Source organism: Solea solea, chromosome 11 (genome assembly GCF_958295425.1).
Source record: "Solea solea chromosome 11, fSolSol10.1, whole genome shotgun sequence".
Lineage (NCBI taxonomy): Eukaryota > Metazoa > Chordata > Actinopteri > Pleuronectiformes > Soleidae > Solea > Solea solea.
Window position 1 is genome coordinate 9,790,564 of NC_081144.1, and position 17,327 is coordinate 9,807,890.

The 17,327-nt window shown below is 40.5% G+C and overlaps 2 protein-coding genes and 1 non-coding gene across 5 annotated transcripts; all 3 read left to right on the plus strand.

Moving 5' to 3' along the window:
• The first annotated feature begins 19 nt into the window (after positions 1 to 19).
• On the plus strand, positions 20 to 8,336 carry ccnt1 (cyclin T1). 2 transcript variants are annotated; one of them, XM_058643226.1, is made up of 9 exons: positions 20 to 416; positions 1,387 to 1,468; positions 1,571 to 1,699; positions 2,822 to 2,882; positions 3,513 to 3,575; positions 3,702 to 3,747; positions 3,900 to 4,063; positions 4,176 to 4,246; positions 4,355 to 8,336. In XM_058643226.1, exons 1-9 carry the CDS (start codon positions 34 to 36, stop codon positions 5,642 to 5,644), a joined length of 2,289 nt encoding a protein of 762 aa, XP_058499209.1. In that variant the 5' UTR covers positions 20 to 33; the 3' UTR covers positions 5,645 to 8,336. The 2 variants fall into 2 exon arrangements, with proteins under 2 accessions (XP_058499209.1, XP_058499208.1); XM_058643225.1 differs by having other exon boundaries at positions 191 to 416; positions 3,513 to 3,574; positions 3,692 to 3,747.
• Positions 8,337 to 8,667: 331 nt separating this feature from the next.
• On the plus strand, positions 8,668 to 16,185 carry kansl2 (KAT8 regulatory NSL complex subunit 2). 2 transcript variants are annotated; one of them, XM_058644079.1, is made up of 9 exons: positions 8,668 to 8,737; positions 10,243 to 10,500; positions 10,585 to 10,757; positions 10,894 to 11,008; positions 11,632 to 11,795; positions 11,940 to 12,103; positions 12,557 to 12,653; positions 13,261 to 13,514; positions 14,128 to 14,417. In XM_058644079.1, exons 2-9 carry the CDS (start codon positions 10,250 to 10,252, stop codon positions 14,320 to 14,322), a joined length of 1,413 nt encoding a protein of 470 aa, XP_058500062.1. In that variant the 5' UTR covers positions 8,668 to 8,737; positions 10,243 to 10,249; the 3' UTR covers positions 14,323 to 14,417. The 2 variants fall into 2 exon arrangements, with proteins under 2 accessions (XP_058500062.1, XP_058500061.1); XM_058644078.1 differs by lacking the exon at positions 8,668 to 8,737 and adding an exon at positions 15,413 to 16,185 and having other exon boundaries at positions 14,128 to 14,310.
• Positions 12,786 to 12,919, plus strand: LOC131469302 (small nucleolar RNA SNORA2/SNORA34 family). The gene has a single exon (XR_009241790.1). It is a non-coding gene; the product is annotated as a small nucleolar RNA SNORA2/SNORA34 family (small nucleolar RNA).
• Positions 16,186 to 17,327: the final 1,142 nt, after the last annotated feature.

The window sequence follows — 17,327 nt, forward strand, 5'->3', positions numbered from 1 at the left end:
ACGCACGGTCAAAACGTACACGGACCACCATGGATGATTTTTACTATTTTTCTTTTTTTTTTTGTATTCAGGAATAGAAGAAGATCCACCAGTCACATTCGTTTGACGGGAGTTTCAGTGCCCCCTGGTGACAATATATTTATACTAAAACACCGTCTCACCCCCGCCCCCTCCTCTCCTCTCTCTGGTGTGACGTATGTTCCTGTGACGCACGGAAATTTTAAACTCTCGTCCTTCTCAGTGATGGCGGCTACGTTTCGGTCTCTCCCTGCTAGCTGTAATAACAAATGGTACTACACCCGACAACAGATCGACAACAGCCCATCTCGGCGCGCTGGACTTGATCCAGACAAGGAACTGTCTTACAGACAACAGGCAGCGAACCTGCTACAGGACATGGGACAGCGGCTCAATGTGTATCCTTTGTCGAGGGACGAGTTGCGTTTCAGCTAGCCTATGTTAGCTTGATTGCTAACAAGCTTTAGTGTCATGTCGTGATGCCGGTTGGACCGAGTGCGACTCCGGGATTTGTTATTTTGCAAATTCGAGAAGTTACTCTTTAGATTTCGGATCCGTTTCAGTTGGTGGTTATTGGTTTTAACGCGTCCATGATAGTTAGCTGATGGTGCGCCCGTTAGTCGGCTAAACCGGGGCCGCGGAGGCCTGTGTTATCAACGGGCCGTCGGCACTGTAGTATAACATGCTTCTTGATGTATTTGTTTGCGAGTAAAAGCAATCTGGCCTATTATGTTGTGTAATGCGCACATTTAGTTTTTGGTGCAACTGCGTTACTTTTACCCGTTTACTACGTGTCCGTGTTCAAGTGTTGTGCCGCTTATGGCTAACCTTCGGACTAGCTAGCTTGTGCTTTACCGACCACCGGCGTGACAGCAGACTGAATCGATACTGATCATTTTTAGAAACTGTTAAGCGAAAGTTTTATTTTATTTAATATTACAAGGTTTCCCTGGTTAATGTACAGATGAGCTATCACAAAATTACGACTGACTTGAAGCTATGTCTTGAACACATTGATTTCCTGATGAGTGTCATCAGATGTAGCTTAGGAAGATTGTGAACAGTCTTTAAAAAGATAAAAAATCATGACTGTTAATTTTTCCCCATTTGAGTCGCGTAAATTAAGTGGTTGACAATTTAACGTCAAGAGAGACCATAAAAAATATTCGATACGACTAATCAAACGTCCATCCATTAATATTACAGTCTATTTTCAGAGTCAGTGGTTCAGTAGGTTTTTGACTGCTGGTAAATTATTTTTTTATATGTATATTTATGTCTTATTTTGCATGTAAACCAGCCATCCATATTATGTCACTACCCAATGCAGTGCTGTGTTTCTCATTGTCCTTAACCACCCCATAACAGGTCCCAACTTACAATTAATACAGCCATTGTGTACATGCATCGATTTTACATGATCCAGTCTTTCACCAGATTTCATAGAAATGTAAGTATAGCTTTTCGTGATCACTTAAGTTGGAAGTCCCTGATTTGACCTTCAGTTCAACTGTATTGACTACAAGGACCTTATTTGGTTTTCCTCTGCTAGGTTATTGCTCCTGCCGCTCTCTTTCTAGCTGCAAAGGTGGAGGAGCAGCCCCGGAAGCTGGAACATGTTATCAAAGTGGCCCACGCATGTCTCAATCCTCAAGATCCTTCACCAGATGTACGCAGTGATGTAAGTGAAATTTATTAGCATTTTTCATTTGCCAATCCCATTGTTTTTTGATGATGGGATTGTGGCAACAGCACAGTTAAAGCAGATTGTGTTACCTGAGCCCCTTCATGCAGCATGTTGTTGGTGCTTGAATTTGGTAATTATCACTCACAACTTGCACACCACAAGAGCACTACAGTACCCACCATTAACATTGGGTGCCAGCCATTTTCAGAGCACTGATCGAATTGACGTCTATAGCAGTCAATAGCAGCCAATAAGTTAAGTACCCCTAGTACTGGTAGAGAAGTGTAGCTTCTGTAGGGGACAGTGTCTTAGAAGCAAGCTGCCGCTCCGCTGTCTTATACCCGCAGCTGTTATGATGTGATTGAGCGGTGAGTAAGAGCAGAGAATGCTTTTCACAGTAAGTCGTCATTGCAGCAGCAAATGTAGAGTTTGAGTCAAGTGTGACTTTTAATATATGGTGCAGATTTTTCAAGACCAAGAAAAGTCATAATTTCTATTGGATATTAATATGCAAATTCCAATATAGAATGCAGTAATTCAAATGCTGGGTACAGTTTTGCTTATAAAATCAGAAACAACTATTTGGCTTTAAAACTTTCTTTGTGGCTGCTCTTTCACAAATGATGTCAGTTGGCCACTAACTTTTTCATTGTTACAAGTGACTCTCGCCACCACGTGTCTCTTCTTCTGGGATTTAAAATTATCATCTAAATTGGAGTACAGTTCAAGAGCTATTTTAACTATCCTCTTTATTCTTGCATTTTACACTGTGTTTGTGTCTGGTATTCTTTGTGATCTGTTACCCCAACTGAAGAGACTGCATGATATTTATACCGACTGAGAAAAAGATCAAAGGCATCCCACTGTTTGTTGGTTTTCAGTCATCCAGTAATGTAATGTCTGTTAAATAAGCATGTGTGCATGTTTTGTAGCTCTACAAGTAAGGATGGGTTGAAATGTTTGGCCATCAGAACTTGGACCTTTTATTTTATCTTGGGAGTCCCATTCAGAAGATTGGTCAGACATTTTCAAAATTACAAAGTGTGTCCAGTTGCTCTTGTTTGACAGTAGATAGAGGGCGCCCAGAGAGTAACATGCCTGTCCTCTCAACCTCAGGCTTACCTGCAACAAGCCCAAGACCTGGTCATTCTTGAGAGCATAATACTGCAGACCTTGGGTAAGTTTGGAAGGAAGAGTTGGGTCCCTTGAATTCCCTCCAAAAATGTATAATTTCAGAACAGCACTAATTTGTTTTGACTTTTGTCCACAGAAAGTTGGCATGCACTGGTTAGAAGCACTTGGCATTCATGCTTCTGAAATAGCACTGGCGTTACCCACTGTTAGATATTACTCAGTGTTTCTGTTAAGTCATTAACGTTTCATATTTCACCTTCTCCATGTTTTTTTTAAGACATTTGTTCTCAGACTGTACGATGATGGCTTACAGTTGCTTTTTGTATCCTCACCATAGACTGTTTGATCTTTTTTTGATTTTAAGCTCTGAGTTGAAGAAAATACATTGATTCAAATTAGTGGATCAGAATGAGTCAAGAAAGAAGTGAACTATTTTTTCCCATATTCAGGGCCTTATTAGGAGACCATATGGGAAATGATGAGCTGCTTTTTTTCTTTGCATTTCTTAGATTTGGTGTAACCATTTTAATTTTCTGATTTCCAGGGACCAATGTTGAGAATAACTGTTAAATGGGAAATGATCTTTGCCTTGGAAATTGGATTTCATACTACTGCTTGACACATATATTCCTTTCTTAACTAATCTTTTCTGCTCTGTCCCCCTTTATTTCAGCTTTTGAAATCACCATTGACCATCCACACACTCATGTTGTCAAGTGCACGCAGCTTGTCAGAGGTGAGCACCAACTGTTCAATTTTGAAGCATTCTGTTTATATATTTCAGTTTGATTGTAAGTGAGCACATTAAATTTACCTAAATAGCAGGTTTTAAGTGTATTTCTTTGTTCTGTTGTTGTTCCAGCGAGTAAGGATTTGGCCCAAACATCATACTTTATGGCTACAAACAGGTATACTCCCAGTTTACTTTAAAACAAGGGTTTTGTGTGTGTTTGTACATTTATTCGTTAGTAAAATGGTGGTGCTCAGTATACTGAATGTCTTTTCTCTCTCTTTCTGTTTTTGTTTTTTCTTTCCTTCTGGGACGTATCCTGCCACATAGTCTCCACTTAACCACGTTCTGCCTGCAATATAGTCCACCAGTTGTGGCCTGCGTGTGCATCCACCTTGCCTGCAAATGGTCCAACTGGGAGATTCCTGTTTCCACAGATGGCAAACACTGGTGGGAGTATGTGGATCCCACAGTCACTCTTGAACTACTGGATGGTATGTGCTGAAAATCACCGTATCATGCAGAACTAGTAGTTATGTGTTTTAGGAAGGTCCCATAGGACAAACATGTCAATAACCTTCTACTATAACATGTAACCTCCCTCAGAGCTCACACATGAGTTCCTGCAGATTTTGGAGAAAACACCCAGTCGGTTGAAACGGATTCGTAATTGGAAGGTACAGCTTTTTTTTTTTAACCTTGTTTGGTCCTCTGTAACCTACGGAGCATAGCCAACATCTTAAGTTACTCTCTTAACTATGAATCTCTGTTGCTCTGGCTTCCAGGCTGGGGGACAGACGCCCAAAGTCAAGACAAAAGTCCAAGAGGAGGGTGACCAGAGGGACGCAATGATGAGCATGATCTCCATGGCTTCATCAGAGAGTACTGTAGCTGGCCTGATGAGCCTCTCTGCACCTCCGTCCGCATCTTCCTCCTCATCTGGGGTCGATAAGGAGAGGCCTACGTCGGGCAGTGCTCAGACGTGGAGTGGAAAAGGTCAGACTGTGTCTGAGCAGCAGCAGCAGGCTAACAATGAGGTCCATGCTCCAGCTAAGGTGTCACTGAGTGAGTACCGCGCCAAGAACGCAGATGTGCTTGCTGCCCAGAAGAGGAAGCTGGAGAACATGGAGGCCAGTGTGAAGAGGGACTATGCCAATGCTGCCCAGGCTCTCATTGGTCAGCAGCAGAGGAAAGAGAAGCAGCAGCCGCATCATCACCAACAATCCAGCTCATCCTCCTCTGACATGTCCAGCCCATCGCCCATTATTTTGAAAATTCCCCTGGAGAAGGAAAGGCATGACAGGAGCTCTCTTAAAATGCGTTTACCTGTTGCAGGGGGAGGAGGCAGTGGGCACAGCAGTAGCACCCGCGGCCAGGACCAGGACATCAAAGTCCGAATACGAGTGCCTGAGAAGCAAAAGGGGAGTTCAGGAGAGGAGGGCAAGAGCAGGGACAAGCACCGAGAACGGTCTAATCATCATCACCATCATCATCACCACCACCACCATTCCTCCTCTGGTGGTGGCTCACTTTCCTCTTCACATAAACATTCATCCAGTTCCAGTGGGGCAGTAGCGAGTAGCAAAAAAGTCCCCAGTGACTCATCCAGAACAAGCTCCTCATCCTCCTCTGCATCACGCAAGAGAACACACTCCCAGGATCCCACCGCAGGCACTCACCCTGCCACAAAAGTCAGCAAGTCCTCTAGGAATCCCTACCAGCTCCCATCCCTGTCTTCCTCCTCTGGGCAAACTCTGGGACATGGGCCTGACATTGTACCTGCTCTGGGCCTTCCCCACCACCAAGGGAGCTTTTCTCACTCCAAAGGTGACAAGACGGACACAAATGGACATGGTGCAGCTGGTGGAGCCCAATCAAATGAATACCAGGACACTTTTGAAATGCTAAATTCTCTTCTGAGTGCGCAGGGGGTGCAGCCGTCTCAGCCGTCCATGTTTGACTATAGGTCTCAGTATGGGGACTATCGGTACAGCGGTGCTTCCAGAGGGAACAACACCAGACCCCCACCACTGCCTTCAGACCCACCTCCACCACTGCCACCCTTACCCAAATGAGTTTCTGTTCAGGAGATGTATACATTGTGCTTGACATCAGACAACCCTATTGTTACATAAAGTATTGGATATTTCAAAACCCCCACCCATCGACATTTTTGATTGGGCTTCGTATGACTGCAGATAGTTGTATCGGGGCAAGAAATTACTTTTTCCTTTTTAACTTGTGGGGCAATAATGAGAGCTTTCAAAATGTGACAGGAAAGTGAAGAGGTTTTTCTTTCATTGATTTAAATCAAATGCAATGATGGGACCTGATTACTGTATTAGAGGAAGTCATTGTCTTGAAATCACAAGGAAATTAATAGATTTCCTCCACATCCCGTTAGGTCTTTTTACCGATTGTCTTTTTATAATGTTTTTATAGTGTTATTTATTCATTGAATACTTAAAACATATTCCCCTTTGTACCCTTTTTAAGGCTTTGCCTCCATGTTTTTTTGGGCAGAGGGTTATTTCTTCATCAAGACTGTACAGGCTAGTTTGAGAGTGCATGTCTCCAAAGCCAGCTTTTCAATATTTTTCTCTTAAATTTTTTAACAGCCATAACCTCAAAAAATGTGATTGCCCCATCTATTTTTTTTCCCTTATTTGGTAAACTTATACAAAGGTTGTAAAATGTCTAAAATGAACATGAAATATTTTTTACTGTTTGTTATGAAAAATTTGCAAAAAAAGATGTAAATTAAGGAAGCTTGTACTTTTTGGTTTTAGATTTTGAGTGTTGCAGTCATTGTTTTAAATGGTTGTAAAATATTAATATTCTTTCTCTTTTGATTACACTAATGGACAAAGTTCATACTGAGAAAATACATTAATAGTGGATCAAAGGGTTCATAGAGTTTAAACATCTACCCAGCATGGTCACAACAAAGAAACTGCCAGCAAAAAAAACCAAAACAAACACAAAAAAACAACCTGTAGAGTAAATGAATTTTCATCATTTGTAATTGTAACCGCCATTTAAAGAAAATAAGCAGTGAATAGGAATAAATATTTTCACTCTTGACTATGCTAGAAAAATGAGTTTTTATGCTGGTGGTCAGTTTGCGGTGACCATATCGTGCACAGTGTACAACCAAGTATTCAAAATACAGATAATCAAAGAAGGACCATTTGCCTGTCTCTGTGGTTGTCTTTCATGTATGCATTTCCCATGGTGATGTTTTTACGTTGGTATGCAGTGTCGAATCATGCTGGCCTAATTTAGTCACGTAAAAGTTGTCTTTTTACTCCTACTTTTAAACTAAATTAGTGGATTTTAACTTTCAGATTTTTAAGTCCTTTTTTTTGTAAGCCATGGTTGATCAAAAATGTTTACACGTGTGTCCAGTTGTGTGAAATCATACATGGCAGACAGGCTAGCAACATACCTCGTACTACAAGGTCATGAGGATGAAGTATAGCAATGTACTTAAGTGAATTCATGTTTTAAAAATGTGTTGGAGCAAATTAGTTGAGGAGGTGCTATTTATTGGCAAGAATATCGGGTATCATCTGTATATTGAATTCACATATTAAGCTTTATAAGGTTTTGATTGTATAGTATTACTGCTCTTAACTTTTAAGTTTGTAATCAAAAACACCTTTGTTTTAGGCAGTTCAGTAATGCAGTACAACAAATCAGCCATACATTGTAAAATATGTTTTCCCCTTGATCTATGGAGAATTTGCTGAATGAGTGCAGCTCTTTGCTCCGACAGCAGAGGTTCTGTTAGTCATTGTAACAGGGAAATGGTAAATGCACTGAATATTTATCTATCTCAGTAGGGTTACCTGCAATACAATTGACCACGTGTTACATGTATTGTGGTTCGATTATTAAAATGGATGTCCAATATATCATTTCCATTTTGTTGAAACTTGTCTTATTAAATCTGGATAAATCCACCCATTTAAGTGTTAAATTAATGCTGTGAGAATATACAAAAGGACACAAATTTAAAAAAAAAAACGTGCGTGGTAAAACCGGAAGACACTCATGCAACCTATCAATGCAAAATCATTTAGCTATGGTAAGTTCATGTTTTTTTTTTTGTGTTTTTAGTGACACTCAGGTCTGGAAATGGAACTGTTTTTGGGATTCTTGTTTTTGTTGTCAGTTAACAGGTTATACACTTCCAGTTAAACCTTTTCTAACAGCCCCATTTTCACTTATTGACTCATTGAACAATTCAAGAAAAAACATTTTTTGAGTCATTCACCAACTGAAAACATTTGTGAAGTTCTTTTTACAATGGGAATTAAAAATTTGGAAGACTGTTACAGAACTCTCTGTCTGGTTTATCCTAAATCACTCTCTTGATGGGGATTAAGAATGGAGAGTGCTATTCTCCCTTTGTTTTTCTTCTAATGATTTGGCTCATCCTGTGTTGCTGTGGGTTGAACCTCTGACCCACCAATCTGCCTCTGTTACTGCTTTTTTTTTTTCAACCATCTTGATAGCCATGCTCAGTGCTACTTTCTGCAGTATATTGACCTAATGCATCATATGTTGTAGTAACACTGTTTCAACAGTGCTTTTGTAAAGACAGTGTTTTTCAGTAATGGACTTCCTGTGTGATTCGCATGCATTAATGTTCATGTTTAATTTGCTACAGAAAAGCTCTGTAAAGGCCTGTTTTCTATGACATTAACATGATTTGATTTTTTTTTTGGTCACAAATTTTACCATTAAAGATTATTCACTGAATATGAAGAACTTGAAATGCAATGATAAAAAATACATTTAAAAAAATAAAAGGGGGTGTTCCAAAACTTTTGACTGGTAGTGTATGTAAACACTGTCATTTTGATATAATGTGTTTGCTTTATTCACAAATAAAGTCAATAAATATTTTAAGAAAATTGTGTCCATGACATTTTTTTAAAACTACTGCAGTAATGGGAGTGGAAAAAACTGTGTGGCGCTGCTTTGAAAGGCAGCTAAACTGGCCAATCAAATGTCTTGAATAGCTATGCGTTGGCCAATCAGGGCTTTAAATGGGCGGAGTCAGAGTGTGACTGCAGTGTGGCTGTGGCAGTCCAGAGCGAGCGCAGGGAAATCGTCAGTGAACTGCTGGAGCTGCTGTTGAGAGGACGACCCAGACTGAGGTAAGTGTTTGTATCAAATAGCAAACACGGTAATATCTTCCTCTGCCTTACCGGATCCCCACGGCGTAGAAGGAGACGGTTATCATCAGCCGCATTCGCATAAAACGCCGTTTTGACCTGCTGATTGCACAAATTAGCGGTTTGCTATTGTGAGCAATTGTTAAAACAAAGATGGCGACTCGTCAACTGAAGGAGTGACGCAGTAAAGAGAGGCGGGCTTAAAGCGCGGCGTGGCGCCTGGTTAGACTTGTTTTAAACAGAGATAAATATACAAACGCGAGAAAGAAACGTCTAAGTTTGTTAAGGCCGTGGTGTTTTATGGATTTTATGACCTTCATTTTTATTTTTTTATATATATATATATATATATATATATATATATATATATATATATATATATATATAAATATAACGTAGTTGAGAATATGTCAGTCCACCTGACCTGCCACCGCCTGGTGGAGCGTCGCACCTATTTGATCCCTATTTGATGTATTTGTTCACCTGTTATGTTAGTTTTTGATTCATGTTCTGGTTCATCTTGTTTTTCACTTATCGTCTGACCTCTGGACCCAGTGTGTTAAAGGGCCCTATAGATTCATGAAACGAATCGTATGCTTAAACGAATAATCGAGCAGTAATTTATTATTAAATTAATTGCCAACTACCTTTTTAGAATCAAAGCAAGATTCCAAATTTGCAGCTTCCCAAATGTGGACTGTTTCAGGTTTGTTTTTTTTCCTCACGTGTGAAAAAAGAAACCAGAATTACTGATAACTCAGTTTCTTTATAAAACAAGACATTTAAGCAATTCGTCATGTTATGGACCAAACATCAAATTATTTAATCAAGAAAATACGTTAAAGAGTAATTGCTAATGAAAATAGTTGCAGCCTTAGCATCCCATGAAATTATATATAATTATATATCCTTTATTTATGTATTTAGGCTTTATTTATACTGTAGAACTACCCTTTTCAGAAAGTTGCGCTTTCCTGGGTGCTTATATTGCTTTTTTGACATTCCAGCCACAGGTGTAGGAAGAGGTTAAATAAATGGACAAAACAAGGCAATCAGAGATGGCAGACTTCACCCCATTCACACAAGAAGCCTCTGGCGCCCTCTGTTGGTCATAGTGGCAAGTGCAAGCAAGTGAGGAAGCACACACAGACAGCCACCAAAAACAATACTCAACTCCCAATCCGTTGTGTGAAATAATATGCAGACAAATTATTTCAAACTGTGTTTTTTATTATTGCACAAGAAAAAAACTAAGACAGAGCAAAATGTGGTAGAAACTACAGAGACAACGACACACAGTGCTCAAGGTGATATTTTGAGACGTTTCACGATGGCCATCTGTCATAATCAAACAAGTGATTGTAGTGCAGTTTATGCTCTGCAATACAGGGACAAGGCAAAAAATCTTCACATTTGTGATGCTGAAATTAAGGGAATATTAGTGGTTTTTGCTTGAAAGCCTGCATATATCTGCTTAATGTTTGCAGACTTACAATGAACAGGATACGAATCCATGTTTTGCCATCAAGTCGGAACCGAGTGACCCAAACACCTCGGCCCCAAGAGCCTCAAGTCTGCTCGTTCACCCAAAGACCATGTTCTCAGCCTCGCCTGGAAGGCTTGGAGTTCTGCATCAAGCACATTTTGGAGGACAAGAGTGCTCCTTACAAGCAATGCAGCTACGTCTCTGCCAAGAATGGCAAGCGCTGTCCCAACGCTGCACCAAAAGTTGAGAGGAAAGATGGGTATGTGGAGAAAAATGACCAGTCTTGTGCTTTCCAAGTTATGAAAAGCCATGCAGCTTTCTGATACCCTTTTCTGTTTTTCAGAGTGACATTCTGTGCAGAGCATGCTCGCAGGAATGCCATGGCTCTCCGAGCTCAGATGAGAAAGGCGGCCTCTGCTCCATCCCCAGAGACACTGTTGTCTCAGCTTAGTGGGTACAGTCGTGCAGAGACACACAGCCTTGATGAGAGTCGCTCTGATACAAGTCGTATTGTAGGTAAATGGTTCAGAATGGGAAATACTTGGCCCAGTGTTTGACTTGAATCTTGTGTGTTGTGCCGTTTGAGTATGGGGAAAGGTTTATAACTCTATGTTACCCATGTAACTGTTTTGCTTGTATCCTTACTGGTCAGATGAGGACAGCTTGAGTGAAGAGGAGCAGGGACCAATGGTACTTGACCAGACGTGGAGAGGAGACCCCGACAGTGAACCAGATAGTGTTGACAGTGATCACGAAGATCCTCTGAAGTAAGTTAAATCACTTAACCACACCACCATCGCCACACCAAATGCTATATATCCTACTTGCCATATCACGCATCACATCCTTGTATTCAGAGCCAACAGCATTGTACTATGAGAGTAAGTATTGTATAACACATTTCATATCAGGACTCTAGAGTGTGACCAAAGTTCTTTGAAGTGCGATACATTGACCAATGTGCGGTGACAGAATCACACTGATTGTCACCAACTGATTTGGTCTTTTTTCCCTCCAACACGATTTAAAAATGCAATGCACTGTTCCGTTCATCCATCTCCCTGCCCCACAGCTCTCTCTCTCTTTCTCTCAAAAACATACGCACATGCACACACACAAACCTTTAAAATTGTGACGCTGAAGTAGAGTTCTCAACGGGTCGGGCTGGCCCCGAAAACCTGGTATGCCGGGCCGGTTCAGGTGTAAAGACCCGTGGGTCGGGTCGGGTTGTAATTTTCAGGCCCGTTGAGAACTCTACACTGAAGGCGGCGTGTTGAAAAATTTGGTTGCACCTACATTTTGTGTTGATGCCCCTAAATGAGTAGTGGGAGCTTGATAGATGAATTCCACAGACATGGTTAATAGTGATTTTTATTTTTGGCACTCACAGACATGCAGGAGTATACACAGCAGAGGAGGTAGCTCTCATCACCCGGGAAAAGCTGATCAGGCTCCAATCTCTCTATATTGATCAGTTCAAACGCCTGCAGCACCTGCTGAAGGAGAAAAAGCGCAGATACCTGCACAACCGCAAAGTGGAGCATGAAACTCTGGGTAAGCATTCAACTAATTGTATAGAAACTAAACACGTTTTCCTTTTGTTTGCTCATCTGTTCATCAGTTCTTTTCATGCTCTTTTATGCTTACAGAGCTCTATCTGCAAAGGCCTTGGTGATATCTGTATTTGTTTGTTTGTAGGGAGCGGCCTGTTGACAGGTCCCGAGGGACTGTCTATGAAGGAAAGGGAGAACCTGAAGAAGCTCAAAGCTCTGCGTCGATACCGTCGACGGTATGGCGTGGAAGCCCTTTTGCACCGGCAGCTGAGGGAGAGGAGACAGGCGGTGACTGAAGGAGCTCCTCAGGTGTGACTGACAACTCCAGACTAGAGAGAAACAGAACCGGTGACCATTGACATTTCATGGGCAGTTTACAAATGCAAACCAAGGTTTCAGCTCGTCTTGGTGCTGTCTGTCTGCGTTGTTTAATCTGCAGAAGTATTTCAATAATCATATTTGAACTCTTCTCACCACACTGAAGTATGTGGACGATGAGAATTATTTTTGTTCATAGTTTTAACTCGAATTATTATTATTATTATTATTATTATTATTATTATTCTACTAAAGAAATTCATTTTCTTTCCCATTATGATTTGTTAGTTTGTTCTTACAGACATTTATAACCTCAAACTTTCCAGCTTTTCCTCTGACATTTGTGCCATCAATAAATATTAATTCATTACAAATTATAATTAATTGATACTTGTTTTTTATTTGACCATGTCGATCCTTCCTTTCCTCTTTTCTCTTTTCTAGCCCCTCTCGAGGACAGTCTTCGAGCAATGCATCTCATTTGTGGAGGGAACCCGATGTACCAATACCTGCCTGCCTATGACCCGACACTGTGTCTTCCGTATCCTCAACTAATAGTTTAATCTGCTTCCACGCAAGAAACCGCAGTTAGGGTTTCCTGCATTGAATGGGAGAACTGCTCTTGCACATTTATTTTTCAAACTGTTCCTGTGGTTTTTGAGCCATATTCACCTTGGCCCCAATCAAGACCAGCAACTTGCAGTAGCTTCTGGTTTCACAGGGCGCCTACATAAATTCCTTCCTATGGTCTGTTGATTTCTCCCAGAGTTATAAAGGGGCTAATCAATTCAGTTGGAAGGAACAAAGTCCCTTCCAAAAGAAGCCTTTTATTTTAGCCCCAAATTATCAAGTGTACTCTTGACTTGTATTGCAAATATTTAAATTTTTTTCCCACAGCCAGTTTTGCACTGCGATCAAGCTTAACAATAAACATCATTCATTGATTCAAACATTATGTATAGGTGTAAGTATAGGATTTGGGGCGTTCTAGAGATATAATACTGTTTTTACTGTAATAGTTAAAATACTGCAATGGTTTTCCCATTAACCGTGTCCATGAATCAGCATTTGATGTTTTGTTTTACCTTCTGTGTGTGTGTGTGTGTGTGTGTACATTGAATAATTCTCCTTGACAACCAGATGCTCAGACATCTACCAGGACAGCAATCAGGTGCTTTTCAAAATATGTCCAGGCCTGAAAGATGTCCCCTGTGATCGCACTGTGCACATGGGTCAGTCTGACGATCCTCGCTGTCCACTTCACCTCACCCTGCCTCCGCCCATGTACCAGCCTGAGCAGGAAGCTCCACCACAGGACCAGCTCACCCTCGCAAGCAAAGACATGTATCTGAGTGCAGCAGAGCTTCAGCCCACAGAGAGCCTTCCCTTAGAGTTCAGTGATGTATGTAGACATATTGCTACTTAAGCACTCACCTCTATATACTTGCAATACTTTTTTATGCTGGGTTATTTGTTTTGCGGATTCTCCTTACATCTGTAAAGGCATGTGAAAATGTTCCCTCTTGTCATTTTAGTTTTATGTCACTGGGCTAAATGATCAATTTTTTTTCCAATCAAATCACATTTCCAAACAGTGCAATTGGCAAATAAACTTAAAAAAAATGTAATACATAGCTTTTGGAAACATTAAATATCTTGAACTTGTTGGTATTTACATTTCTGATATTTTTGGTATATACAAATCTGATTGAAAAATTGGTCAGCTCTCGGGAATATCAATCATACAACTGTATGATTAAACATGACTGATGCATCTGTAAAAAGGTTGTAGTGTTGCTACTGTAACATTCAGCCACACACTCAAAAACTGGTAGTTTTTCTTCCGCAACTCCTACATCTGACTGCCTTGACTCCCTGAAGTACTTTAAGGTCTTTTGTCTTAAAATTCTCCACTTGATGATCAATGGAATAAACACAGAACTAAAGCATATACATGGCTCATGTGACAAGTTTGTTTGTTATAGTTTGAAATGTATAAATGTTCTGTTATGCAGGACCTGGATGTGGAAGGGGACGGCATGCAGGGCCCTCCATCACCTCTCCAGTTTGACACGGCCCTGGCCCTGGAGGACCAGACCATCAGAGCCATCGCTGAGGCCCCAATGGACATCCTTACTGGAGATGATCCAGACCTGGAAGCCTCAGAAAGAGATGTGGATGCCATCATGGATGACCAGGTTAACTCATAAACGGGGGCTTTTTTGCCCACACACTGACAACAAAAATCTCCTCTGTACTGTATGTCACACTGTCGAGTGGGTCTAATAAAGTTGATTAGAATCTGTCCCAGACTGAACACAATTTGTTTCAAGGCATGTCAAACTGACTGATGAGTGAATTGTTGACCGTGAACTGAAAAATGGCAACTTAAAGGAGCAGTTTGCAATTTCTCATATAATGAATTATCCTCTGGTTATGCTGGCTATTACGGTGGATTCTTCTGAAAATCCTAAATTGAAAATAGTGTGAAATAAAATCCAACCTTTTTCCTCTAAGCAAAATATGTTTCAGATTTTATCTGCGGTTAATGAAACTCAAGCAGTAGTAGTTCTTTTCAAGTTACTATCTTCTAGTTACATTAGTATTAGTGTTAATTGGAGAGATCTTCAAAACTCGGAGTAATACTCAGATGGCAAGAATTTGGAAACGGGGTGCTGCTCGTCTTTGGAACACATCACAAAACCATTAACATCTGCTATAATCCTCCCACAGAGAAGTGTGGACTGGATGGATTGGCAAGTTTGATCCAGTCAGTGACATGTTTGCATGCTGTTCAGTTCCTGTCCTCCCTCTGTAGGCTGAAATGCATAAAATAGCTCTCAAATGACACTAGAGACAAATGCTGTAATTGGCGCCAAGATTCCAGTGTGTATTCGGTGACCTTTAAGGTTGCACTATTTATCCAGACATGGAAACTCCAGTCTCACATCAGCAACTAAAGCTTATCACTCAGACTTGTTAGAATGGAAGCACAGGTAAAAACAAATCTAGAAAAAATATTATTTTATTTTATTATTATTTTGTCATTGCTAGTGCTGCAATGTGGCCACTGGTGGACTGAACTCTGTGATGTAAGAAGACAGGTTATGTTCCTACATTTTTATACTGTATGTTGAGCGATGGGGTGCAGACAGGGTTTGTAGACCTGTTTGTAGACAGGGTTTGTCTGCACTTAAGGAGCAGAAAAACACTTGTGTATAAAATTACTTTTTTTTTAAACAAAACAAAAAAAAGAGATGGATCCTCTGTAGCAACCTAACGTCCTCTTTTCCCACATAGGTGGTATCATAGGTCATTGGAGGTGAAGACGATGCCACTGATAATTCACTCCAAGACATCGATTCTGCGACTGCTGATGCTCCCAGATGAACGGGCGCAACCCGCTGCAGTGCTATCAACAAACAAACAAACAAACAAACAGGAGAACACTTTATAATGCAGCCTGTGATAATAGAGTCTATGTTAAACTTTGCATTAGGTAGCATCACTTACTCTACTGGTATTTAAATGTTGTTCCCGTGAAAGAAATCTGGACCTTTGGTAACAAGTTTCAGAGTACACAGGGAACTGGACTAATGAACAACGTTATTATAGGATTGAATTACAATGAGGGGATAACCGTCACAATAAGTTAAAACCCACAAACTAACCATTAATTTAAAAAAAAAATTCACACATTAACAAACACTGTTGGGTAAACTTGGATAAAATAACCTATTTGACTATTTGAGGTTGGACTGCGAAAGACTCATCTCAAAACGTACCCTTGCACAGAGAGAGGAGCTTTGTCATTCACACAGATTTGAAGTGCCATAGTAATCAGTGAGTGTTCTATTGGTACCTGATATTATGTTAAACAAGGTTGTTATCTGTGGATTGTGTTACGAAGTGTTACTCACACAGAGACAGACTTCACCCTTCAGGATACTTTGTCATGTGGATGTGGTTTTTTTTCCCATGTTGAATTGCCTTTCCACTGTTATTTCCTCACCGTGTGACGCCTGTTACAAAAGGACATGCTCATCTACAAATAAACCTTTCTGAGATACTGAGCACTGTGTTCTGCTCCTCTTTATCTTTGCAATAGTGTGCGTTCAAATCATGTTAGGGGAAGGAGACGAAGGAACTTGAACGCAATTATACATTGTTTTGTTACAGTTTTTGGGTACAATATTTTCTCAACATATTCCTTGAACAGTGCAGAAGCTGGTTTGGGTTATACCAGGGGTTCCCATCCCCCAGTCCTTGGACTGGTACTGGGTCATGTGTTTGGCTGAACCAGTAAGAAGCCAGCTGCATTCTGTTCTGTTATTTTATTTCCCGTACATGTTAAACTTTTTATTGTATATGACAAGGGAGTTTATATTCATTTAAAAACCTAAGCAGACCAGAATTATCCCTGGAAAACAGGCTCAGGGTTGCACTGATGTCTTTTATACTTTTATTATGTGTTGTATATCTTAATAAGCTCTATATTGCCCCCACTCCTGGTCTTTTAGAAATATGACAATTGCTGTTAGGTCCTTCAGGTCATAACGGTTGGGAATCCCTTTTTTTAAGCATCATGCATCTATTAACATTTTTTAGAACCAAACAAATGCTGTCCAAGACACGAGTGACTACAGGACTGTGCTGTCTCACTGAAACCGAGCAGAGGACATCAAGACAGACAAACACATGTACTAGTTTTGTTGCTTGCTCGATTTTGTGGTCGCGCGATGTAAAACTTGCAGTCTAGGACCATTTTTGTTACCACTGCAACAATTCACAGACAGATGGGAAACAAGAAGGAAGTGAAGTAACAATTAGAGAGAGAGACCGCAAACAGCTGTTTTTGAGGCCTCCTGCTGATTCTGATGAAAAACAGTTCATAAATGTATTTAGTGCTCTGAAACGTGACTTGAGTCTGACTTAAGCCGCAATTTTGAGGATTGGAGACTTGCTTTACTAACGTTGGTAAAAGACTTGACACTCATGACTTCAAACTTGACTTTGGACGAGTAAAATCACTCGAAATGACTTGACTAATGGAACATTGACATTTTCTCAAATACTGAGGGCTTGACGTTACAATTTGTTAATTAAAACACGGAAAATTGAGTGTCTACTTTTGTGTCCTCACGCACAAACCTGGCAACCGAGCGACACCAACACCACTACATGACATTTCATTCAACACTTCAAATCTCACAAA

Bases quoted from the DNA above. Each gene is read 5' to 3' on its own strand.
- ccnt1 (XM_058643226.1), top strand. From the start codon at position 34: ATGATTTTTACTATTTTTCTTTTTTTTTTTGTATTCAGGAATAGAAGA. The intron at 417-1,386 runs GTATCCTTTGTC...ACCCCATAACAG, and splicing joins ATGGGACAGCGGCTCAATGT to GTCCCAACTTACAATTAATA. The intron at 1,700-2,821 runs GTAAGTGAAATT...TCTCAACCTCAG, and splicing joins CACCAGATGTACGCAGTGAT to GCTTACCTGCAACAAGCCCA.
- kansl2 (XM_058644079.1), top strand. From the start codon at position 10,250: ATGAACAGGATACGAATCCATGTTTTGCCATCAAGTCGGAACCGAGTG. The intron at 11,796-11,939 runs GTAAGCATTCAA...GTTTGTTTGTAG, and splicing joins AGTGGAGCATGAAACTCTGG to GGAGCGGCCTGTTGACAGGT. The intron at 13,515-14,127 runs GTATGTAGACAT...TCTGTTATGCAG, and splicing joins TTCCCTTAGAGTTCAGTGAT to GACCTGGATGTGGAAGGGGA.